The 27,455-nt window shown below is 42.1% G+C and overlaps 1 protein-coding gene across 11 annotated transcripts in view; it reads right to left on the bottom strand.

Moving 5' to 3' along the window:
* adam22 (ADAM metallopeptidase domain 22) overlaps positions 1 to 27,455 on the bottom strand; it is a 256,501-nt gene that overhangs the window by 20,224 nt on the left and 208,822 nt on the right. For 2 of the 11 annotated variants that reach the window (XM_033012998.1, XM_033013001.1), the window contains 6 exons: positions 23,146 to 23,236; positions 18,347 to 18,364; positions 17,447 to 17,557; positions 15,685 to 15,785; positions 6,252 to 6,318; positions 1,473 to 1,559 (listed from right to left, as the gene is read on the bottom strand). In XM_033012998.1, the coding sequence (XP_032868889.1) occupies positions 1,473 to 1,559; positions 6,252 to 6,318; positions 15,685 to 15,785; positions 17,447 to 17,557; positions 18,347 to 18,364; positions 23,146 to 23,236 (475 nt within the window). Of the gene's footprint in view, positions 1 to 950; positions 978 to 1,472; positions 1,560 to 6,247; positions 6,319 to 15,684; positions 15,786 to 17,446; positions 17,558 to 18,346; positions 18,365 to 23,145; positions 23,237 to 27,455 lie in introns of those variants that run through there. The other 9 variants (XM_033013004.1, XM_033013003.1, XM_033013007.1 and 6 more) reach the window with 7 other exon arrangements.

Below are 27,455 nucleotides of genomic sequence, written 5' to 3'. Positions count from 1 at the left end.
GAAGGTGGGGTGGTATGGAGTAGGGTGGGGAGTGGGATGTTGAATGTAGAGAGCGACTGAGAATTGTGACACAAAGCCAATCAGTTTTCTCTGTACCTTAATTGGTACATGTGACAATAAACTGATCTTGTCCTTGAGACCTTGAGAATGGTATTGGACAAGAGGATCTGAAGAGATAATGAAGGGAAAATGCAGAAAGGGGTTGAATACAAGGAGCTGACATGGTAGACTGTTGAATCCAGTAGGAGATGTCGTTTCTGCAGCAATTTACTGATTAATAATACAGGATAAATGTAGCAATCTGCTGCGAGTGAATAAAGTATAAATACTTAAAACTTTGAACGAGGATCATGCCTTGTCCTTCTCTTCATTTAGACGCACAGTTACTTTCTGGCTTTTTAAACCGATTATCTCTTGTGATGGTGGTGATATTGCTTTATCACAGAATGAAAGAATAATATGCAATGGGAATCTTGACAGTTTACTTAGGTTGTCACAGTAACATATTTCATGTCCCCTCTCAATACCAGCTGAGAAACCTACAAGTGAAATTTGCAGTCAACTTTTTCTCCAACGCTGTGTTCCTATTTTGGCTGTGCTTTGTGCGACATAACACAGAAGCATTCAAGATGATGGCCAATGGATGCTGTTCTATGAGTCACAATCCAACAATCTTACAGGCTAACAATAAAACTAAAAAAAGGAACAAAACCATTATGTGGCTCAAACATGGAGAAATACAAATCCTTAATTAAAATAATCATTATGAACAATAAACTGAATGCAGTTACAAGAAGTAAGCTGAAGAGTAGAGTGATTCAAAACAAGCTCAGCAGGTAGCTGGTATTTGCATAAATTCACTGTCGCCTTTAGAAGGCTAAAGTGCTTAAAAATCTACAGTGAAAATATGTAAACCCACTAGCATTTGGTAAATAGAGTTTTGCACTCACCCTTCACCCATGTTCCTGTTGCATTGCCTGATGGCACATTATGCACATCATTGCAGCGTAAGAGCAGAATTTTATTGCACATGTAATTGTCTTAACAGGATATTGTGTACAGTGAAAATGACATTATCAGACCAGTGGGTAGAACAATGTGGACACCATGGTGCTGCATGATTGGACTGCATTGCCACTTTGTATAAAGGCAGTGGCAATTATGTGTTAGCCCACTGAGGTACCTTTATTGGAAAATGGAAGAACAAGCTAATAATGGTGGTGCCAGAGGAAGCATGCACTAGAGTACTTCTATGGAAGGGGACCTCAGCACTAGATGCAAACAGGAGCTGCAATTGCACATGAAGCCTGGACAGTCAAAGGTAGCAAATTAACAGGGGCCACTTCCAGCTGCAGTAGCTTGTATTTAATACAAGGCAGCAGGTCCAGTCATAATGTGCTGCAACAGCTCTGGCAATAAATAAATCATTAAATAGACAAATAAATAGATAAACACAATGATTTTAGAAATACCTAATGTACGGTCCTTCAGTGTTTTTATTCACATCTTCTACCCACTTAGCTACATTATATTCTCTTTTGTACCATGGGTTTAAATACCTGCAGAAAGCATTGGTGGGTTCAAAGAAAGTGGAAGAAGAAGAAGAAGAAAAGAGATCTGAGGTCATAGCAAAGCTTAGCAAAGTGCTTTCTTCACCAAAATGCAAGTGAACGTGCCACATACATCACCGTCGATCTTCTCAGCAAACTGCAGAGTATTCAAGTGACAAAATCCAAACTATCCAAAAATCCAAAAATGCTTGTGCAGTTTTCACAACAGCTCAGTTGCCTCGGGAAAAATCATGGGGCCTGCTTTGTTGCCAATTATAACATTTCAGCCTTACACATAAAGGTTAACAGTGGAATTTTGCACATTATACATGAGTGGAAAAGGTATACGCAAAAGGGCTTGCGTACAATTTATCACAGAGAGGATAGCTTGCATGTTTTACTGGAGAAATAAAAACAGATTAGAGTGAACTCTACTTCCACTGGCAAACACTGCTCTTAATAAACTAAACCAATGGTCTCGGGAAACCATGCAAAAAATAGTTGCAGTCTTACAAGAGTACTCTAAAACAGTAAGTTTGGCAGAGTTAATCAAATATTTATAATCATAGAATCAAATAGGTGTAACATTTATATCATATAATTTCCAATGCAGGCTGCCTATCACCATTGTCAGGCTCTTTCATACAAGACAGTCCACATTAATGACCAAGATGCAATTGGATACTTTAGTTATACAAATAGACCAGGCATATAGGAAGAGTGATGTTTGCCAGTCTCCCAGCAGTGCCTAATCCATCTGCAGTGGCAGCCAAATATACATAGCACCTTCTGAATATCTGGTGCTGGGCGTGGTTAATGGATTATTAGTTTACCAAATTATTGGCTGCTCAAGATTAATCATGGAATTAAATCACACACTGAAAATAAGTAATAATAGTGTACAATAAATTGTCTAGCTGGGAAATGACATGATACTGGCAAATGCTCATAGTGTCAAGAGTTATACTGAAAATATTGAACTTTACTGAAATAACTAAAGTTACTGGTTTTAAGAAAACTATGACTTACTTGTACCAGAGAGGTGGTTTATATATATTTTTTAAATGGCCCAGAAAGTGGATGATGACTGAATTGGGGAACGATCCAGGAGTAACATTTGCTGTTCATAGCTTAATTTGAAGACATAAACTCTCACAACATTTAAGAAGCATCTGAATCACCAAGGCATGGGAAGCTATGGATCAAGTGCTGGTAAATGGGATTAGTATTGATGGGTACTTGGTAGCCAGCATAGACATGGTGGGCCTGTTTTTGTTCTGTATGTCCTGACTTGTAGCTAAAGAGAACATAAGAAACAGGAGCAAGAGTTGGCTACTTGATCCCTTGTACCTGCTCTGCCATTCAATAATGTCACAGCTGATCTTTTACCTCAGTGCTACTTTCCTTCCAAGTCCCTATCCCTCAATTCCTTTAATACCTGAAATGCTTACAATCTCAGCCATGTATATAGTCAAGGCATAAATCTCCACCCATTCTTGGGTACAAAATTCACCACCCTCTGTATGAAGAAGTTTTTTTTTCTACAGTTCAGTCCCGAAAGGCCAAACCGTTATTTTGAAACACTGATTGCTGATAGCAGACACCTCAGTCATAATTCCTGTCTTGACAAGCCCTGGAAGAACTTTGTGTGCTTCAATGAGATCAACTCTTATTTTTCTAATCCATAGCAAGCAGAGGCTCTGTCTACCTAACCTTATTTTACTGGACAAAATCCTGATCTCAGGAGCAAATCTGTTGCATCTTTAGCATGGTAGGAGCAAATCTGTTGTACCTTCCTCCTACCTTTGCAAATACACCCTTCCCTAGTTGGGGAGCATTTCCCTCACAACTGATGTCAGGGAAACTGATCTCTAATTCCCACATTTCTGTCTCCCTTCTTTACAGTGAAGTTACATTTGCTGCCTTCCTACTTGTGGGATATATTCTAGAATCTATGAAATTTTGGAAAATGTCAACAATTGCATCCATTATCCCTCGCCACCTCTGTCAAAATCTTGGGATGTTGGTTACTAGGTCCTGGGGATTTATGGGCCAGTCCCACTTAGGCAATTTGTTAGGCAACTACAGGCGATTAGTTTGTCACCACATGTTCGCTGGTGGTCGCTGGGTGTAGTCTCCTCAGTCACTCAAAAAGTCGTAGCGCCTTTCTGGCCGCCACTAAATTTTCAACATTTTGAATTTTTTTTGGCAACAGTGGGTTTGACGCCGGTTTTTTGGTGACCTGCTACGATTATGACAGTTACCGGCAGTTGTCTAAAAAATCGGCAAGTGGGGCAGGCCCATTAGGGTTCTCTAATTTCTCCAATATTACTTTTTATTAATGCCAATTTCTTCCAGTTACTCATTTGCTCTAGATTTGTAGTTACCATTACACGAGGAGGTTTTTCATGAAGCCAGACACAAAGTGGTTGTTTGATTTCTCTCCCATTTCCTTATTCCCCAATATAATTTCTCCAATCGTCGTTCGTAAGAAAGAGGGGGAGTGAATGGCAATCATAGAGAGCTGAAATGCCTACTCCTTTGTGTTCTACATTAAAACAAGGTAAACATCTCTCCATTTACCGTTCAGTCTCACTGATACATTTACAAAATCAACGGTTCAATGGTTCTTTATTGTCATGTGCAAAACACAGTGAAAGTATTTTCCGAGACGCCAGATTTGGCACCATTTCTAGTCAGGCCCGCACGCTAGGTCTTACGGAGCAGCCCCGATCCAGGCAAGCCCCAGGCTGCTGCACAGCCTCCAGCTGTCGCCTTCGCCTGGATTGTTCAATGATAGCTGTGAACTCACATATAGAACTTGAACAAGAACGACAATTTGGACAGGACCAAATTTGACAAAATGTCCGAATAAGCCATTGGGCCTAATGTCTGATGCAAGTTTCAGACATGAATCCTGGACAATGCTTACAATCCTAACATAAATTACATTTGTTGATTCTGAAAAACGGATTCCATGTAATCAAATTTCTAGGACATTGCATTTTATACCACATGCGTCTTGCATTCAATTTGACAAATTCCACTCACATTTTGGTTAGAAATTTCAATTGCTTGGCTTGCTGCTCGTCGCCATGCTAATAATACACCCAATTCCACATCATTATAAACTTCCACCATAAATAAGCAGTGCAAGGTAAAATACACAATAGCACATGATTTGTGACATGAAACAATGAATATTATTTTGAAGTAGATCATATATTCCATCCTATTAAGTTTTTTTAAGAGCTTTTGTTTCTTTCAATTTAAAAATGATTATTTAACAATTAATAAAATTTATGGTCAAAATGAAAGAAGCAGTGGAACGGGTCATTGAGATTCATGAGTCGGTGCTAACATGATGTGCGGTTAGTAAATTGTTCAGGTTGACCCTGATTAAAACATGGTTAAAAGTGGTTCTCTTGGTTTCCCTGAAATTCTTTAGGAAAAATGATGTACTCAATAAATCTGTGTTGGAAAGAATAGGTCGGGATTCAATTGTTAGTTAATGAGGCAAATAATACATTTGTCACCTTCATACTGAACCCAGGCAGATCCATTCTTCAATTTGTTGTGTTCCTGAATAATGACCTCACAGGATGGATCACTCACTTTTCCTTGTTGGTGGAAATAATACGTTTGGTAGCGTGTCTGGTGACATAGTGCATGCTGATGTTAAAGTGTAGGGGGTGATGTACTCTAACTACTTTATAAGCCTTAAAATCTCTCAGGTATTTTTGCTCTTGAAAGGTATATAAATGCAATGTTCTTATTTTCTTTTAATAGTTACAGTAAGCATGATATTCTTGATTTTGCATCACCTAATTGGGGATAATACTTTGCCACTTTGTTTTTCCCACGTTCTCCCTGTGATTGCATGGGGTTCCATTTGTTGCTCTGGTTTCTTTCTGCATCCTAAAATTGTGCCATTAGGTTTTTGGTTACTGTGTATTATCCTTCCATGCTGTTCTGGCAAAAGTATCAGAGGGAAGTTGATGTGAGAGAATATAACATTCAGGACTGCAGGAAAATATGAAGAGGGGGGATGGGGATGATGAGATTTCACTGCTGGGTGCTGAATGGGTGAACACCCTCCTTCCATGTCAGAATGCCAAGAAGTAAATAAAACATGTTTTCATATAATTTTGCAAACTTTCCTTCAACCATTATTTGATTATAGCCGAGGCAATCTTTGTATTTCTTAATCACAAGACAAGTCTTCAATCACTCTGATCATTTGAATTATCAGCAGATTAACTCTTGACTAAATAACAATTATATGCAAAGATTGTACAAATTTAAGAATTTTATCTGTGATATGTGGAGGGAAATGAAAGTATAAATAGCTTTTAATGGCGATTGCATTTACAGTTTGCATGAGGATAATATTCTGTAAAGCGAAGTAAACACTATTTCATTAATTCTATCCAAGACAAAATATTTTTCCTCAAACTTTATAAAGTGTTGTGATGTTGGATTAACAGATGAATTGTAATTTGAATCAACACAATGTTTATAACTTAATTCTGCAGCAGTTAATTAATACCAGACATTAAGACTATCTTTCAGTCAGGAAAAAACAGGAAAGGCAAATAATTAGTAGTTCAATGATCAAAGTCTACCTGTGGGTGATTGATTAATTCACTAGCCTTTATACAGCATTTGCACAATTTTTAAATAAATATATTTTGTACTCACTCTGTAGAATTGGAACGTGGCCTAAATTTTCTTCCTTTATTCTTCTTTTGGTTGCCTCCCAAATTTCCTTAAGAAAAGAATCAGGAAAAAGTTTGGAAGCAGACGGAATTGCATCATTGACTAATTCTAAAACAATTTAGTAATGAAGTATTATTAAACAGAAAAGGAAATGCAGGTGAACAATATACATATATTTTCAAAATCACACCAGAAAGCAATAAATGTCTCTATTCGTCCACCTGACAGCATTTTTCCTTAAAGTTTGAAGACATCCATTCAAATAAATAATGCAGCCCAACAGATGGCAAAGGATTTTCATCAGGACAGTGTACTGCAAATACTTTCCAGTCCTGATATTGATTCTCACTATTCGTGGACATTTAAAAAAATGGGTTGACAAGAATGACAATTTTTTAATGCCTCCGTTGTACCTAGCGTCTAATGCATATTGCAACTACCTAGCTGCTTTAGAAATTGCCAAACCACTTGCAACAACTGCATATTCTGTATGTCAACAATACTCGCGAAAACCTTCATGGGCATCAAGCCATGCATGGTGTACCAACCTTGGCTCCGTAATTGAACTCCTATCTCTGAGATGCAACACTGTGGTTACAAGATGAAGCCCTGAGACATGACCACATAGCTGAGAGTGTGCACACTGAGAGTGTGCTCCACATCAGAGGTACTTGGATGTGCTGTTAAACCATTGCAGTATGAGCCTTCACAAGTGAATGGTAAAGGTTACCATGTTACGATTTGAAAGAAGAACTGGGGAGGTTTTCCCCACTGTTCTGGCCAATATAGTGTTTGTCTTAAATAGGGTTGGGATGTCCAGATGTCATGAAAGATGTTGCATTAATGCAAGTTCTTTTGTAAACCCCTCAATAACTATATCATCAGCAATTTAAAAAAAAATCTAAATGAAGCACATGCAGTAAATTAAACAATAAAAATCATAATGTAAACAAGACCAACTTTTCACTGTGGATTTTTTTTGCATATAATTAGACAATAGACAATGGACAATAGGTGCAGGAGTAGGTCATTTGGCCCTTCGAGCCAGCACCGCCATTCAATGTGATCATGGCTGATCATCCCCAATCAGTACCCCGTTCCTGCCTTCTCCCCATATCCCCTGACTCTGCTATTTTTAAGAGCCCTATCTAGCTCTTTCTTGAAAGCATCCAGAGAACCTGCATCCACCGCCCTCTGAGGCAGAGAATTCCACACTCACCACGGTCTGTGAGAAAAAGTGTTTCCTCGTCTCCGTTCTAAATTCTTATCAAATATCCTGCCACTCCTAAATGAAACACAGTTATGAACAATAATGTGCTTGCATCTGATTTAAATGTACATACATGCAGGATAATGAAGCTTGGTAGGGGCTGTTGCTAATATTTTATGTATAAAATATCCCAAACTAATGCTTACAGTCAGAGTATAATTGTGCACTGGTCTCTAAATGCTCCTTACATTGCAGATGATGGAATCTCGCAGGGAAAGGAAGGAGGAGTATAGGTCCAAATGGTGAGAAGATGGGAAGATTTGGGGGCAGGAATATGGAGGAGTGTGTGAGTGAGGAGCAGATAGAGTAGATAATGAATGTTGGGTGAGAGGAGGTGGGGTGTGGTGGGAAAGAAGGGTGTGTGTGAGAGGGCCTGGGTAAATGAGGAGGAGAGAGAATGGGGCAGTGAGGGAGCAGATTACCTGCAATTAGAGAAGTCAATGTTCATGTCATTGGGTTGTGGACTATCAAGGCAGAATAGTTGGAAGAGTGGGCTGAAAGATGGCAGATGGAGTTTAATGCTGATAAGTGTGAGGTGCTACATCTTGGCAGGACAAATCAAAATAGGACGTACATGGTAAATGGTAGGGAATTGAAGAATGCAGGTGAACAGAGGGATCTGGGAATAACTGTGCACAGTTCCCTGAAAGTGGAATCTCATGTAGATAGGGTGGTAAAGAAAGCTTTTGGTGTGCTGGCCTTTATAAATCAGAGCATTGAGTATAGAAGTTGGGATGTAATGTTAAAATTGTACAAGGCATTGGTGAGGCCAATTCTGGAGTATGGTGTACAATTCTGGTCGCCTAATTATAGGAAGGATGTCAACAAAATAGAGAGAGTACAGAGGAGATTTACTAGAATGTTGCCTGGGTTTCAGCAATTAAGTTACAGAGAAAGGTTGAACAAGTTAGGGCTTTATTCTTTGGAGCGCAGAAGGCTAAGGGGGGACTTGATAGAGGTCTTTAAAATGATGAGAGGGATAGACAGAGTTGACGTGGATAAGCTTTTCCCACTGAGAGTAGGGACGATTCAAACAAGGGGACATGACTTGAGAATTAAGGGACAGAAGTTTAGGGGTAACATGAGGGGGAACATCTTTACCCAGAGAGTGGTGGCTGTGTGGAATGAGCTTCCAGTGAAGGTGGTGGAGGCAGGTTCGTTTTTATCATTTAAAAATAAATTGGATAGTTATATGGACGGGAAAGGAATGGAGGGTTATGATCTGAGCGCAGGTATATGGGACTAGGGGAGAATACGTGTTCGGCACGGACTAGTAGGGTCGAGATGGCCTGTTTCCGTGCTGTAATTGTTATATGGTTATATGGTTATAATATGAGGTGCTGTTCCTCTAATTTGTGTTCAGCCTCATCCTGGCAATTGAAGAGGCCATGGACATTCTAGTCAGTTTGGCAATGGGGAGGGAAATTGAAATGGTCTGCACTGGAAGTTTCAGGTGGCCATGACAGACTGAGTGCAGGTGCTCGGCAAAGGGGTGACCTGGTCTGCCCTTGGTCTCAGCGATGTAGAGGACGTCAACTACTGCAACACGTGTTATGGATGAGGTTAGAGGAGGTGCATGTGAATCTCCGAGACACCTGGAAGGGCTGTTTCAGTCCATGGATGGTGGTGAGAGTGGAGGTGTAGGGTCAGGGCATTACATCTTCTATGGATGCAGGGGAAAGTGCCCGGGAAGGGGAGGGATGGGTGGAGGAGGACAAGTGAATCGGGGAGTCATGGAGAGAGTGGTCTCTGCAAAAAACAGAAAGTGGTGTGGAGAATATGTGACAGATGGTGGGATAGTGGTATAGCTTAAAAATGTTCTTATAATTTTCTTACTGGCAAGATCCTGGAGGATGGGAAAGTAGTAAATGTTGTTCATTTGTTTAAGATAGGGAAAATAGGGATAATCCAGGAAATTATAACCCAGTGATCTTCACATCAGGAAATTCTTAAGAACAGGATTAACTTGCACATAATACAGAATGGGCTAATTAGGAAATTCGGCATTGCTTTGTGTGGGCCAGGTTACGTCTTACTAACTTGATTGAGTTGAAGGTGAGTGATAAGGGTAGGGCAGTGGATTTTATCTTTGTAGACTTCAGTAAGACATTTAACAAGATACCACATGCTAGGTTGATCCAAAAGATGTATATACAGGGAATCCAAGGAGTCTTGGTCATTTGGCTTCAAAATTGGCTTGCCAAAAGAAGACCGAGGATTGTGTTAAACGGGTGTTATTCTGGCTGCAGGTCTGTGACTGGTGGTGTTTAATTTAGAGATACAGCACAGAAACAGGCCCTTCGGCCCACTGAGTCTGCGCATACCAGCGATCCCCGCACACTTAAGGGCCTGTCCCACCAGCATGCGATTAGCGTGACCAAACGTGGTCGCTTGAGGCGTACGACCTCGCGGGGCCGGTCCCAATTTGAACCGCGGAGGCGTATGGAGTTGTGTGGGGCTGGTCCCGACATCATACTCACCAATCAGCTGGGCAGGAGGCGGGCTGACTGAATTTGGACGTCGCACGGCGTCGGGCGGTGACGTCATCACGCAACGGCACGCCGGGCGGTGACGTCATCGCGCAACACTACACGCTAAGCTTACGACGTCAAGATGCTGCGTACGTCCGTCGAGGCCGTACGCCTCAAGCGACCACGTTTGGTCGTGCTAGAAGCATGCAATCGCATGCTAGTGGGACAGGCCCTTTACACTATCCTACACACACTAGGGACAATTTACAATTATACCAAGCCAATTATCTTACAAACCGGTAGGGTGGTAGGAAACCGGAGATCCGGAGACGCAGGTCACTGGGAGAACGTACAAACTCCGTAGAGACAAGCACCCATAGTCAGGATCGAACTTGGGTCTCTGGTGCTGTAAGGCAGCAACTCTACCGCTGCACCACCATGTCACCTTATGCAGGGATCTATGTAGTGTCCTCTCTTGTTTCTAATACACAGTGCATTCAGAAAGTATTCAGACCCCTTCACTTTTTCCACATTTTGTTACGTTACAGCCTTATTCTAAAATATTCTAAAATAATTTTTTATCATCAATCTACACACAATACCTCATGAACGCAATTATCAAAAAAGCTCATCAGTGCCTCTACTTCCTGAGAAGTTACGGAGAGTCGGATTGTCAAGGAAGACTCTCTCTAACTTCTACAGGTGCACAGTCGAGAGCATGCTGACCGGTTGCATCGTGGCTTGGTTCGGCAATTTGAGCGCCCTGGAGAGGAAAAGACTACAAAAAGTAGTAAACACTGCCCAGTCCATCATCAGCTCTGACCTTCCTTCCATCGAGGGGATTTATCGCAGTCGCTGCCTCAAAAAGGCTGGCAGTATCATCAAAGACCCACACCATCCTGGCCACACACTCATCTCCCTGCTACCTTCAGGTAGAAGGTACAGGGGCCTGAAGACTGCAACAACCAGGTTCAGGAATAGCTACTTCCCCTCAGCCATCAGGCTATTAAACCTGGCTCGGACAAAACTCTAATTATTAGCAACCACTTTCTGTTATTTGCACTACCAGTTTATTTATTCATGTGTGTATATATTTATATCATGGTATATGGACACATTTATCTGTTTTGTAGTAAATGCCTACTATTTTCTGTGTGCTTAAGCAAAGCAAGAATTTCATTGTCCTACAGGGACACATGACAATAAACTCACTTGAACTTGAACTTGATAAAAAAGCGAAAACAGGTGTTTAGAAATTTTTGCAAAGTAATTGAAAAGAAAGAACTGAAATATCACATTTACATAAGTATTCAGACCCTTTACTCAGTACTTTGTTGAGGCACCTTTGGCAGCGATTACAGCCTTAAATCTTCTTGGGTATGACGCTATAAGCTTGGCACACCTGTATTTGGGTAATTTCTCCCATTCTTTGCAGATCCTCTCAAGCTCTGTCAGGTTGGATGGGGAGCATCGAGGAACACCTATTTTCAGGTCCCTCCAGGGATATTCGATTGGGTTCAAGTCCGGCCTCTGGCTGGGCCACTCAAGGACATTCACATACTTGTTACGAAGCCATTCCTGTGTTGTCTTGGCTGTGTGCTTAGGGTCGCTGTCCTGTTGGAAGGTGAACCTCCGCCCCAGTCTGAGGTCCAGAACGCTCTGGAGCAGGTTTTCTTCAAGGATCTCTCTGTACTTTGTTCTGTTCATCATTCCCTCGATCCTGACTAGTCTCCCAGTTCTTACCACCAGAAACATCCCCACAGCATGATGTTGCCACCACCATGCTTCACCGTAGGTACGGTATTGGCCAGGTATTGAGCGGTGCCTGGTTCAATCAGGCCAAAGACTTCAAACTTGATTTCATCAGACCAGAGAATCTTGTTTCTCATGGTCTGTGAGTCCTTTAGGTGCCTTTTGGCAAACACCAAGTGGGCTGTCATGTGCCTTTTGCTGAGGAGTGGCTTCTGTCTGGCCACTCTAGCATAAAGGCCTGATTGGTGGAGTGCTGCAGATATAGTTGTCCTTCTGGAAGGTTCTTCCATCTCCACAGAGGAACTCTGGAGCTCTGTCAGAGTGACCATCGGGTTCTTGGTCACCTCCTTGATCAAGGCCCTTCTCCCCCGATTGTTCAGTTTGGCCGGGTGGCCAGCTCTATGAAGAGTCCTGGTGGTTCCAAAGTTCTTCCATTTAAGAATGACAGAGGCCACTGTGCTCTTCGGGACCTGCAATGCTGCAGAAATTATTTTATACCATTCCCCAGATCTGTGTCGAGACACAATTCCTTTGTCTTCATGGCTCGGTTTTTGCTCTGAAACGCACTGTCAACTGTGGGACCTTATATAGACAGGTGTGTGCCTTTCCAAATCATGTCCAATCAAGTTAATTTACCACTGGTGGACTCCGATCAAGTTGTAGAAACATCTCAAGGATAATCAATGGAAACAGGATGCACCGAAGCTCAATTTTGAGTGTCATAGCAAAGGGTCTGAATACTTATGTAAATGTATATTTCAGTTATATATTTTTAATTATTTTGCAAAAATTTCTAAATTCCTGTTTTCAATTCTTCATTCTGGGGTATTGTGTGTAGATTGATGATTAGAAAAACAAATTTAATCCATTTTAGAATAAGGCTGTAGTAACAAAATGTGGAAAAAGTGAAGGGGTCTGAATGCACTGTATATAAATGAGTTGATGGAAATATAGATAGGTCGGATTGCAAGATTGCAGATGACACCAACGTTGGTGGAGTAGCAGACAGTGAGGAAAGTTGTCAAAGGATACAGCAAGATATAGATCAATTACACATATGGGCAGAAATAACAGATGGAGGATAATCCAGGCAAATTTGAGGTGTTGCACTTTAGGAGGCCAAAGATAAGAGGAATATATACAGTAAATGACAGAACTCTTTAACAGATGTACAGATGGATCTTGGGGGCCTAGTCCATAGTTCCCTGTAGGTAGCAACATAAATAGATAGTGGTAAAATTGCAAATGGTATCAAGTCAAGTCAAGTTTACTCGTCACATACACATACCAGATGTGCAGTGAAATGAAAAGTGTCAATGCTACTACAAACTACAAACAGAAAAGCAACAGGTATGCTTGTCTTCATCAGTCAGGGCGCTGAGTTTAACAGTCATTAAACTATGTTGCAGCTTTATAAAAAAAATTGGTTCCACCGCATTTGGAGTTTTAGTATTTTTGTATTCTTTGTGTGCATTTCTAGTTGCACTATTACAGGAAGGATGTGCAGGGTTTGGAGAGGGTACAGAAGAGATTTGCCAGGACACTAAGTGGATTAGACACTATTGCTCACCACAACAGAGGATGTACTTCCTGCGGCAGCTGAGAAAGCACAATCTGCCACAGACAATGATGGTCCAATGCTATACTGCCATCGTAGAGTCTGTCCTCACCTTCTCCATCATGGTCTGGCTTGGCTCAGCCACCAAGCACGACATCCGGAGGCAGCAGCAAATCATCCGATCAGCTGGGAAGGTTATTGGCTGCAACCTTCCCTCCATTGACGAACTGTACACTGCAAGGGCCAGGAAGTGAGCGGGTAAGATCATCTCTGACCCCTCTCACCCTGGCCACAAACTCTTTGAATCACTTCCCTCTGGAAGGTGACTGGTCTGTCAAAGCTGCCACAGCCAGACATAAAAACAGCTTTTTTCCACGAGTAGCAGCTCTACTCAATAGCCAAAAATCTGTAGCCTCCTTTTGCTCTGGTATTTTGTTTAATTCACATGCATAATCAATAATGTTTTATGTGTCATTCCTAACTGTCACTGTATGTCATGTTGTCACTCTTTGTTTCCTGTCTGCCAACCAATTTTCTATCCATGTCAGCACTCTACCCCCAATACCATGTGCCCTAATTTTGCCCACTAATCTCCTATGGACAAGGGAGAGCCAGTGGATGTAGTGTACCTGGACTTTCAGAAAGCATTTGATAAGGTCCCACATAGGAGATTAGTGGGCAAAATTGGGGCACATGATATTGGGGGTAGAGTGCTGACATGGATAGAAAATTGGTTGGCAGACAGGAAACAAAGAGTAGGGGTTAACGGGTCCCTTTCAGAATGGCAGGCAGTGACTAGTAGGGTACTGCAAGGCTCGGTGCTGGGACCGCAGCTATTTACAATATACATCAATGATTTAGATGAAGGGATTCAAAGTAACATTAGCAAATTTGCAGATGACACAAAGCTGGGTGGCAGTGTGAACTGTGAGGAGGATGCTATGACAATGCAGAGTGACTTGGACAGGTTGGGTGAGTGGGCAGGTGCATGACGGATGCAGTTTAATGTGGATAAATGTGAGGTTATCCACTTTGTTAGCAAAAACAGGAAGGCAGATTACTATCTGAATGGTGTCAAGTTGGGAAAAGGGGAAGTACAGTGGGATATGGGGATACTTGTTCATCAGTCAAAGAAAGTAAGCATGCAGGTACAGCAGGCAGTGAAGAAAGCGAATAGCATGTTGGACTTAATAACAAGATGAGTTGAGTATAGGAGCAAAGAGGTCCTTCTGCAGTTGTATAGGGCCTGGTGAGACTACACCTGGAGTATTGTGTGCAGTTTTGGTCCCACAATTTGAGGAAGAACATTCTTGTTATTGAGGGAGTGCAGCGTAGGTTTACAAGGTTAATTCCTGGGATGGCTGAGAGAATGGAGCGGCTGGGCTTGTATACTCTAGAGTTTAGAAGGATGAGAGGGAATCTTATTGAAACATATAAGATTATTAAGGGTTTGGACACGCTAGAGACAGGATACATGTTCCCGATGTTGGGGGAGTCCAGAACCAGGAGCCACAGTTTAAGAATAAGGGGTAAGCATTTAGAACGGAGCCGAGGAAATGCTTTTTCTCACAGAGAGTTGTGAATCTGTGGAATTCTCTGCCTCAGAGGGCGGTGGAGGCCGGTTCTCTGGATACTTTAGAGAGAGAGCTAGATAGGGCTCTTAAAGATAGCGGACTCAGGAGATATGGGGAGAAGGCAGGAGTGGGGTACTGATTGGGGATGATCAGCCATGATCACATTAAATGGTAGTGGTGGCTCGAAATGCCGAATATTCTACTCCTGCACCTATTGTCTATTGCCAAGGCAAATTCCTTGTATGTGAATACTTGGTCAATAAGCTTATTCATTCATAAACTTATTCATTCATTTGTTCAATATTAGCTATAAGGAGTGGTTGGGTAAACTTGTATTGTTTTCTCTGGATCATCAGAGGCTGAAGGGAGACCTGATGCAGTTTATAAAATTATGAGAGGCATAGATAGAGTAGGCTTGGAACACGCTGCTCAGGGAGCAGATAGTGGCGTTTAAGAGGCTTTTTGCTAGGCAAATGGATATACATGCATCATATACAGGACGTAGGGATTAGTTTAATTTAGCATTTGTCATAGACATAGTGCGTGAAATGGCTTGTTCTTTCAATGTACTGTTCGATGCTCTTTTTAATGTATTCCACTTACTTGATCAGGGGAATTGTCTGAAGCAGAACAACAAATCATATAATCTGAGCCAGACCACCAAATCGGATTATCAGGTCATTATTATTTGTGGGGCTTTCCCATAGGTACTAGTTTCCCTTACATTACAACAGATATCATGTTCTTTAATTGATAATATTAAATCATATACAGTACACAGAACACTTACCTTGCCATGAGTTACTGCGTGGTCTACCATTTTCACAGACATCTGGGATATGTTTTTCATCTGGAATCCGTTCACTCCAAGAATGGGAGAGTCCATTTGATCTGAAATATTAAAAAATAAGTGCAAGGTAATTCTTCAATTTATGTTTCAAAGAAATGCCAGAGTCTGGCATTTCAAAGTTGTTATATCTGGATACCAAAACAGAGATGTTGCTCTATCTGTTTTAGTACTTTACAGCCACTAAACATTAAATGAGAAAACTTGCATACTTTAGCTGAAGCAGTAGCCTTTAGAGTAAGAAACCTTGTGTGCTTACCTTGGTGCATGCAGTTCACTAAACCGTAGCTTATTTACAAGCAAGGGAAGTGGCCTTGTTTGGGCATGTGCGAATTCGTGCAGCACTATGCACATTCACAATTTCCCCTTGTGTGCTCTGCATTATTGTTTGCAAGTGCTAATTTTGCCTTTAATATAAATGGTCACATTGGTCAACATTCATGACATTAATGGCCTATACCAGGAAGGACCAGATGCACAGTGCCACTCCTGAGGGAACTGTACATGTCATTACAGGGTCTTACACCATTCATTAAATTCCTTTGAAGGACTCTCAGCAATGTCAACCTCCCAATTTTACATATTTATTTCTCAGGAATGAAAACAGCTCATCTAAATCCAGATTTCAAGGTAGGAGAAGGGGAGATATTCTGTGAGTCCAGATACAAAGTTTGTCATGGAGCATAAATCAACAATGGCTGGAATCTAAAGAATCAATTGGATGTCTGTAAGTGGTGACTCAAGACAATCAAATGCATAAAACGCTCTGAAGAACCCTGCACGTGTTTAGTGGATACGAGAGGATGTGTTGAAAGTTTTAGCAAGTTAAAAATTGTCATGTTGGACTACATTCATGCTCTCCATTCATTTTCTCCGGAGATACTGTCTGACCCATAGAGTTACTCCAGCTTTGTGTGTCTGACATAATTTGGTGAAAAGTTTAATAAGGTTCCAGATGGCCTCAATACAACAGAGGCAGCCACTGCCATGTACTTACTGTTCCTTAGCTTGTGTTTCCTCTTCAGTATTTGTATATTTTCTCTATCCTTTCTAAATTCTCAGAATGCTATCTCTTTTTCTTTTTGCCAGCCAGATGATTCAACTGCAGTTTGTGCTTAGTGGTGAACCGTAACATTGCATTGCCAGAAAATAGACACTGAAGGTGATCCTGCAATAAGCCCCTGGACTCAGTAATTCAGACTCCAAAATTCTGTATAAATCAAATGATTTTGGAATTGCCTGCATCTGAGGGAAGGGAAGCAATCCTTAGAAAGGAGGAAAGTGAGTGGCTGAACCACCTAAATCCCTATGCAAGTTGAGGAGTATTGTTGAGCAAAAGCCTTTACAGATGCTGCTGCCATAAGTTTGCATCATAGGTTTATCATAGCAGTAACCTTGTCCAAATATTATTTAACCATCATCATAATGTGTTAAAAAGATAGAAACTGGATGGCATAGGGCCCTTTCTTTTTGCATCTGCCCTCAAGGCGGGTGCAGGATTTTTGGTGCCTGCATTTAGTTAAAATTCAGAACTGGAGACAAAACTAGTTTTGCAATAGCACCCCAAATACACACAGGAGGAAATTGAGTTTGAATGGTATGAAGCTCAAGCTTTTAAAAAAAGTGTGCTTTACTTTATTTGCTAAGTAATTAATTCAATCTGCCTGTTGCTTGTAAAAGAATAGGTTGAAAGAGAAATGCAGACCTTTTCTTAGAACTAGATGCTGAATAGTTTGAGCTGACTCCAGGAGGTATGTCACTATAGAAAGAGTCAGCTTCTCCGGGCTTTTTGACATAGTCTCCTTGTGGCATTTGCCTACAAACAGTGAGAAGGCAGGAAAGATGAGCCATCAAACCCAGAACAAGTACATCTAGAACTACCATCCGTCACAACATACCATCAAATAATTGTGCTCAGAATTCAAATTTAGTTGATGTTATGCAGCATGGTATCACAAGCAACACATTTCAAAGCACACCATGTGGGAAATGAAGGCTGTAAAGATAAAGTTGTGAATGAATTAGTAGGGTAACAAGGATAGAAATAAAGCAGACAATTATATTTGTCCTTATGTCGAACCCAGAGCCAGTCAGCCCCATGATCACATGGAATGTCAGATTCCCAACCATTCCGGCCTCCGCTGGCATTCAGATGTGTCAGCTGACATTTGGGAGGTTCTGTTAGTTCTTGCCCATTCTGTTAGGTGGAATATACACAGCATTGGACACTGAATTTCAGAGCAGAGGGAAGATCAACACGTCGGCACTTGGCCCAAAGACGGATGGTTTCCGCAGATGATCACGAAGCAGAGCCAACAGACAAGTCACCACTCCAAGCTCTCTGCTCTTCCTGTCTGAAGAGGAAACTTGGCTACTGTAGGGAAAGAGGAGGAGGAGGAAGGTGAAGGAAGAGGAACAGAAGAAGGAGGAGACAATATGGAGACAATATGGAGACAATATGGTGTAAAGTGAGTGTGTGATGGAAAGGCAAGTCCACTGTTTCATCCATGAATTACCTGTCAAGATGAAAGACATATACAGTAAAATAGAGCTCATGTTTAAAGGAAATAGATCCTCTATCGAACTCTAGTTATAAATCACATACCTTCTTTCTTGATAATTTCTTTCAAACATGAAGCAGAGGAAGCAAATAACAAAGGAAAAACAAGTCAAGGTATGTTCATGACAAATAATGTTCATGATGAATAAGCATTATCATATGGTTACAATTATATTTGTCCTCATGTCGAACCAGCAGTGGCTGCCTCGCCAATAGTCTGTCTGTCTGTTCGTTCTTCATTTTGGTATTTTTAGTATGTGGTTTTAGTGTTCCTTGGTTTGTTTTATGTGGGGTGGGGGAAACTTTTTTCAATCTCTTACCTCGACGGAGATGCCGTTTTTTCCGTATCGTATCTCCGTCCCCACTGCGGCCTAACATTGTGGACCTGGCGGCCTTTACTGGAGACCAATGGGCACTCCAAGCCGCGGGAGTCTGCGGGACTTTAACATCGCGGAGCTTGCGATCCCTTTGCTGGGGATCGAAGCTCCAACCACGGGGCCTGTGAACTTTAACATCGTGAAGTGTCTGGTAAGAAGAGGCCGACTCAGGAGCTCCACGAGGAGAGAGTTTCAACCACCCCGACGCGGGAGTTTCGATCACCCCGACGGGGGCTTTGACCGCCCCGACTGCAGATGTTTTGACTGCCCTGACCGCGGGAGAACAAAGAGGAAGAAGATTGAACTTTATTACCTTCCATCACAGAGGAATTTGGAATCCACTGTGATGGATGTTTATGTTAACTTTCATGTGGTTGTGTGTCTTGTTCATTTCACTTAGTATGGCTGTATGGTAACTCAAATTTCACTGTATCTTAATTGGTACACGTGACAATAAACTAACCTTGAAACCTTGAATTGCTAAGTTATCTAACCAGCATAAAGCCTGAGTTATTGAGCCAGATACATGACTTTGAATTCCACCAGAGCAGCTGAAGAACTTAAATTCAAGAATTAAACAAATGCAGAATGAAATGCTAGCATGAGAAACTATAACCACAACACTATTGAATCTTCATACAATATAATCTCCTTCATGAATGGCCTTTAGGGAAAGAGACCATAACCTATGTGTGATGAGGGTTTTTTTTTTTTTTTTTGTCTAGTTAAATGTAGTGTTTGGTGTTTTTTAAATACTGGTTTTTAAATGTGTATATGTGGGGGGCGGGGGGGGGGGGGGGGGGGGAGGGGGAAACCGTTTAAAATCTCTTCCCTGTCCGGGAGACCCGACCTTTTCCCTGTCGGGTATCCGTTGTCGTTGGGGCCTAGCACCGTGGAGCGGCCTCCAACCTGAACGACCCGGGGGCTCGGGAGACTGCGGAGGTGCGGACTACTCACCATCGTGGGGCTGGCCGGCCTCGGAACGTGGGGAGCGGTGGTGACTCGCTGCTGCGACTCGACTCCTGGGGCTCGGAGGCTCCAGCAACGCAGCCGCAGGTCCGGTGGACTGAGACATCGGGAGCTCGCGGGTCCGGGGGGAGAGAGAGACCGCTTCCCGGAGCTCCCGCAACGCGACTTCTCCAGCCCGTGTCGCGGGGTTTGGAACGACCCGGAGCGGGGAAGTACATCACCCGGCACGGCTTCGTGGCCGTGGGACATTACAGCGCCCGCCGGGGGCTCCAACTTCGAGACTTCTAGACCGGGAGCGGGGCCGTAAATCGCCCGGCACGGCCTAAAATGGCCGTGGGACTTATCATCGCCCGCCTGGGGCTTGGACATCGGGAGAGACATGGAGAGCAGGGGAGAGAAAAGACTTTTGCCTTCCATCACAGTGGGTTCACTGTGATGGATGTTTGTGTGAACTTAATTGTGTGTATGTCTGTAGGACATTGTTTTTGTTTGTATGGCTGTGGAAACAAAATTTCGTTTGAGTCCCACTGGGGCTCAAATGACAATAAATTTGTATTGTATTGTATGAGGGTGATCAGTCTGGTTGACCCTTAACTACATTCAAACAATTCTGGGGCCAGGGAGGCAGTGACAATAAAGGTCAACCTACCTGTGATGTCCACATCCTGCAAACAAATAAAACGTTCTCATTGTGGATAGACACAAAATGCTGAAGTAACTCAGCGGGACAGGCATCATCTCTGGAGAGAAGGAATGGGCGACGTTTCGGGTCGAGGTCCTTCTTCAGTATCTGCTGCCTGTCCCACTGAGTTACTCCAGCATTTTGTGCCTATCTTTGGTGTAAACCAGCAACTGCTGTTCCTTCCTGCAACTTTATCGTTTATCAATCTTGAAATATCCTATGTTACAGATGTTTGCCAGTGATTTGCATACATAACATGTTACATACTGTATATCCTAAAGCAGTTGGTGAGAATAAATACAAATATTCACACAACTCCAAGCAAGAAGTGTAGGAAAGAACAGCAGAAGCTGGTTTAAATCCAACGTAGACACAAAATGCTGGAGTAACTCAGCGGGACAGGCAGTATCTCTGGAGAGAAGGAATGGGTGACGTTTTGGGTCAAGACCCTTCTTCTCTCCAGCATTTAGTGTCTACCTTCCAAGCAAGAAGTATTACGCTAATGAAAATCAGTTTAATCCAGAGTAGAGCAATTTTAATAATTCCGATCAGTGCAGTTGCAGGACACAGCTGCTGACATTTTTCAGAGATGCCAAAACATTTGCTGGGCCAATAACTTCTCCACCCATATAAAACCTCGAGAGCATGATAAATAACCAGTACTCGCCTGGATGGGTGCATGGGTAGCAACCCGCAAGAGACATCAAGTCAGAATATTGGGGCAATCACTGGAAGTGTCTTGAGAGCAGTCAGGGTTACTGTCGAAGAAGTACTGAAGGTACTGTCGTGTTTGAAGGTAGACAAATCTCCAGGGCCTGATCAAATATATCCGAGGACATTGCAGGAAACTAGAGAGGAAATTGCGGGAGCCCTGGGTGAAATTTATGAGTCGTCCTTAAATACAGGGGAGGTGCCAGAAGACTGGAGGGTGACAAATGTTGTACCTCTTTTCAAGAAGGGCTGCAGGGAAAATTCTGTGAACTATGGGCTTAACATCTGTAGCTGGTAAGTTACTGGAGAGTATTCTGAGGGATAGGTTATACAGGCATTTCGATGGGCAAGGGCTGATTAGGGATAGTCAGCATGGTTTTGTATGTTCACAAATCTGATTGATGTTTTTGAAGACGTGACCAAAAAGGTTGAAGAGGGCAGAGCTGTAGATGTTGTGTACATGGACTTCAGAAAGGCGTTCGACAAGGTTCCACATGGTAGGCTGCTATGGAAGGTTGGATCACATGGGATCCAAGGAGAGAAAGCTGAATGGATAGAAAATTGGCTCCATGGAAGGAAGCAGAGGGTAATGGTAGAAGGTTGCCTCTCAGACTGGATGCCTGTGACTAGTGGCGTGCCTCAGGGTTCGATGCTGTTTGTCATCTACATCAATGGTTTGGATGGGAACATACAGGGCAAGATTAGCAAGTTTCCTGATGATACAAAAGGGGGTGGTTTTGCAGATAGTGAAGATGGTTGTGAACGATTGCAGCAGGATCTGGATTGATTGGTCAGGTGGGCAGAGGAATGGCTGATGGAATTTAATACAGAGAAGTGTGAGGTGTTACATTTTGGGACGTCGAAAAAAGACAGGACCTACACAGTAAATGATAGGCCTCTGAGTATTGTTGAAGAGCAGAGGTATAAATCTTCATGAGCGGAATAGATCGGGAAGATGCACAGAGTCTTTTGCCCAGAGCAGGGGAATCGAGGACCAGGGAACATAGATTCAAGGTGAAGGGGAAAAGATTTAATAAGAATCTGAGGTGTCACTTTTTCACACAAAGGGTGGTGGGTGTATGGAACAAGCTGCCAGAGGAGGTAGTTGAGGCTGGGACTATCCCATCATTTAAGGAACAGTTAGACATGGATAGGACAGGTTTGGAGGGATATGGACCAAGCGCAGGCAAGTGGGACTAGTGTAGCTGGACATCGTTGGGCGAGTTGGATCGAAGGGCCTGTTTCCACACTGTATCACTCTAAGACTCTACAATAACGTTGTTTTCAATTAACAGCCCTGCCATTGACCCAATAGTCAGCCCCTCACCACTGGTACACTAATGGACCTGTCTCACTTAGGCAAATTTTCAGGCGACTGTCAAGTTAAGGGCGGGGGGAGAAGGGGGTAGAAGGAGGGAGAAGGAGTGGAGACAACCTTTAAGAAGCCAGACAACTTGTAAGAAGCCAGAGATACACAGCTGTGAAGTTCGGCAGACATGTAACATTAACGGTCGGTTATCCTTGGTTCTGAAAACTACTGCTTACATTTATTTTTCCACAATGAGCCAAGGAAATTCACCGGTCAGCACCGTCTACAACCTACAAGAACCTAAGAGAACATTCGACCGCCTGGCAACTCACTAGGACCTCCTTGCGACCCACCTATGGCATGAGAAATCTCGCTACTCTCGATGGCGGCTTCATTCTTGTCGCCGCTAATTTTTCAACATGTTGAAAAATTCTCGGCGACCATAATGAGGCTGCGACTAGTTCCCTCACGACCATGAAGGTGACTCCCTGGCAATCACCCGCGAACATGTGGCGATTGCATAGTCTCCTGCAGTCGCCTAAAAAGTCGCCTAAGTGGGACAGGCCCATAAGGTTGCCTTTGTTACGGTATACAGTATGGTCCAGAGGTCAATATGATGTATTTGCTAGTGTTGGGAGCCTAAATTGGGGGAGGTAGCAAATCAGGTTCTGTGGGCAAATGATACTGAAACAAGCGGCATTTATAGAGTCCCGATAATGTATTAAAATGTAGCAATTACCTTAAACATTATCCTAAAATTGTCGGAAATGAGCATGAGTTAAGTTTATATACTCACTTGTAAAACCATGCTGCAACTGCCAAGACAAGAGCTGCCATCAGGATGGTCCCTGCAATGGTACCTATAATAATATTGGTTTGTGCTGATCCTGAAAGAGTGGGAGAGGGATACACCCAATTAATCTCCTGAGAAAAGAATAAATAACAATTTAAGCTTTTTTTTTTTACATGTTTCACGTCATTCACTCCAGTCCTTAATACACTATGAATAAATTGAATTTTTCGTTATCTTCTACCAGAGTTCTAATGTTAGATCAGTGAGATCTCCCTTGGAAATTCCTGGGATTAATGCACTTTATGTATTAGTTTCATAAAACCTTTTTTCCCCCATCCTTAATTACCTGCTTGTGTAATTACTGATACGTTTTCATTACAAGAAGCAAAATGTGACCGTCGATTTAAAGTTGAATACGTTGAATAATAAACAGTAATTTCATGATATTAAAGACAAGAATTAGTAATATTTTTACAGTAACCAACGAATCATTCCTAACTGTCACTATATGTCGGTGTATGTCTTTGTCACTAGCGGGTGGAGCACCAAGGCAAATTCCTTGTATGTGAATACTTGGCCAATAAACTTATTCATTCATTCATTCATTCATTCATTCATTCATTATTCATTCATTCAATCATTCATTTTGCAAAATTTCAATTCAGGTCAGATCAAAATTTGCTTAGTTTCTGTAATATTAGACTTCTGTGAAATCAATTAGCATTATTTATGATTTTATCACATTTTGGTAGACATCTAGTTTAAAGTGGACAATATTGATGTATGAAATGGGAAAATCTATGTGGCAAAATACTTCCATTAATGAATTTCTTAGCAAATGATAATACACAAACTTGTACTTTAAAAAAATACAAAAGGGTTGACAGTTTTAAGTTCTCAAAGTTCACACAAATTAAATGAGCCAGATTCAACATATAAAATTATTTTAATCATCATAAACTAGCAAATTTAAAAAAAACATCCAATATCTTTTGAGGGCAATAGATGTGATAAATGAATTTAGTAATATTAATCTTCAGTACTATTCAGATTGTGGCAGCTGGTGGAATTATATATAAACCAAAAGAAATAAGAAACACACTAATCATCTTTGGAATGAATGAATTATGTTAATAAAATTATAAATGTTGGTTTCAAATCTAGTCAAAATAATTATATAATTCATAAACCAATCAATTCAAATCAAACTTGCAAAATAAAGATTATTCATTAAAACATGACAGTGTAGCGGTACCAAACGTGGTGAATAAACAGTTGCTTTATTCAGACATTACATGGTTGGTGTACATGCAAGTTTGGACCTCTAACATACTGTCATTGCTGCTGCAGCTGAGTGAGGGTGTTGTCTCGAGCTCAGCCACCTGTCGACTCCTGATTTCAAGGTGAGATCTGCTTATGTAGCAGGACACTCCCCTTAACCCATGACGTCACGTGACAGCCTTCGTAACCACTGACGAGGGTTCGACCACAAGTGGTCTGACTATCAGCTGACGCCATAACAGAGGTAATATTAAAAAATAAAAAATAAACTGCCTTTAGCAATATCGATGCGTACAATTTATGCCTACGAAAAGAAAGTCACAAAATGCTGGAAAAAACTCCGCGGGACAGCCAGCAAATCTGGAAGAAGGAATGGGTGACGTTTCGAATCAAGACCCTTCTTCAAACGTCTTCTTCCATTCCTTCCCTCCAGAGATGCCACCTGTCCCCCTGAGATACTCCAGCTTTTTGTGTCTCTCTTCAGTGTAAACGAACATCTGCAGTTCCTTCCAACAAGTTATACCTAAGCAAGTTACACAGAGTTAACACAGATCTTATGAAATTTCAAAGCAGGATAAAATAATGTTTAATGTTAACTAAACCAGATGCAACAGTACTCATTAAATTGTAAATTTCAATATCTCTGCTGAATTTTATGATTGGTTGTGGCAGGGCAGTGGATGGTATCAGTTGTTACATGGACATGCTCTTGATAAATTACCATGATATTTGTGTCAATTACAGTGCATTCAGAAAGTATTCCGATCCCTTCTCTTTTTCCACATTTTGTTACATTACAGCCTTATCATCAATCTACACACAATACCGCATAATAAAAAAGCAAAAGCAGGTTAGAAATTCTTGCAAAGTAATTAAAAAGAAATAACTGAAATATCACATTTACATAAGTATTCAGACCCTTTACTCAGAACCATGTTGGGGCACCTTTGGCAGCGATTACAGCCTCAAGTTTTCTTGGGTATGATGCTACAAGCTTGGCACACCTGTATTTGGGTAATTTCTCCCATTCTTCTCTGCAGATCCTCTCAAGCTCTGTCAGGTTGGATGGGGAGTGTCGATGCACAGCTATTTTCAGGTTCGTACAGAGATATTCGATCGAGTTCAAGTACGGGCTCTTGCTGGGCCACTCAAGGACATTCATGGACTTGTCACAAAGCCACTCCTGCGTGGTCTTGGCTGTGTGCTTAGGATCGTTGTCCTGTTGGAAGGTGAACCTCTGCCCCAGTCTGAGGTCCTGAATGCTCTGGAGCAGGTATTCTTCAAGGATCTCTCTGTACTTTGCTCCATTCATCTTTCCCTCGATCCTGACTAGTCTCCCAGTTCCTGCCACTGAAAACATCCCCACAGCATGATGCTGCCACCACCACGCTTCGCCATAGGTATGGTATATGCCAGGTAATGAGCGGTGCCTGGTTTCCTCCAGATGTGACACTTAGCATTCAGGCCAAAGAGTTCAATCTTGGTTTCATCAGACCAGAAAATCTTGCTTAGGTGCCTTTTGGCAAACTCCAAGCAGGCTGTCATGTGCCTTTTACTGACGAGTGGCTTCTGTCTGGCCAATCTACCATAAAGGCCTGATTGGTGGAGCGCTGCAGATATAGTTGTCCTTCTGGAAGTTTCTCCCATCTCCCCAGAGGAACTCTGGAGCTCTGTCAGAGTGACCGTCGGGTTCCTGGTCACCTCCCTGACCAAGGCCCTTCTCCCATAATTGCTCAGTTTGGCCAGGCGGCCAGCTCTATGAAGAGTCCTGGTGGTTTCAAAGTTCTTCCAATTAAGAATGACAGAGGCCACTGTGCTCTTCGGGACCTGCAATGCTCCAGAAATTGTTTTATACCCTTCCCCAGATCTGTGTCTCGACACAATCCTGTATCGGAGGTCAACGGACAATTGCTTCGTCTTCATAGCTTGGTTTTTGCTCTGACATGTCAACTGTCAACTGTGGGACCTTATATAGACAGGTGTGTACCTTTCCAAATCATGTACAATCAATTTAATTTACCACTTGTGGACTCCAATGAAGTTGTAGAAACATCTCAAGGACAATCAATGGAAACAGGATGCACCGAAGCTCAATTTTGAGTGTCATAGCAAAGGGTCTGAATACTTATGTAAATGTGATATCTCAGTTATTTATTTTTAATTACTTTGCAAAAATTTCTAAACACCTGTTTTTGCTATTATATTATGAGGTATTGTGTGCAGATTGATGATAAAAAATCAATCCCATATCCCTTGATTCCATTAGCCCTAAGAGCTAAATCTAACTCTCTCTTGAAACGATTCAGTGAATTGGCCTCCACTGTCTTTTGTGGCAGAGAATTCCACAGATTCACAACTCTCCAGGTGAAGACGTTTTTCCTCATCTCAGTCCTAAATGACCTACCCTTTATACTTAAACTGTGACCCCTGGTTCTGGACTCCCCCCAACATCGGGAAAATTTTTCCTATATCTAGCCTGTCCAATCCTTTATGAATTTCACATGTTTCTATAAGATCTCCTCTCATCCTTTTAAATTACAGTGAAGCCCAGTCGACCCATTCTTTCATCATATGACAGTCTCGCCATCCCGGGAATTAACGTGGTGAACCAACGCTGCACTTCCTCAATAGCAATAATGTCCTTCCTCAAATTAGGAGACCAAGATTGCACACAATACTCCAGGTGCGATCTCACCAGGGCCCTGTACAACTGCACGAGGACCTTCTTGCTCCTAAACTCACATTCTCTCGCAATGAAGGCCAACATGCCATCAGCTTTCTTCACTCTCTGCTGTGCCTGTATGCTTACTTTCAGTGAGTGATGTACAAGCACACCCAGGTCTCGTTGCACCTCCCCTTTTCCTAATCTGACACCATTCAGATAATAATCTGCCTTCCTGTTCTTGCCACCAAAGTGGATAACCTCATTATACTGCATCTGCCATGCGTCTGCCCATTCACCCAACCAGTTCATTGGCTATATTTAAGAGGGAGTTAGATCTGGCCCTTGTGGCTAAGGGGATCAGAGGGTA

This window comes from Amblyraja radiata, chromosome 2 (genome assembly GCF_010909765.2).
Source record: "Amblyraja radiata isolate CabotCenter1 chromosome 2, sAmbRad1.1.pri, whole genome shotgun sequence".
Taxonomy (NCBI): domain Eukaryota; kingdom Metazoa; phylum Chordata; class Chondrichthyes; order Rajiformes; family Rajidae; genus Amblyraja; species Amblyraja radiata.
This window is presented reverse-complemented; position numbering and strand designations above follow the sequence as displayed.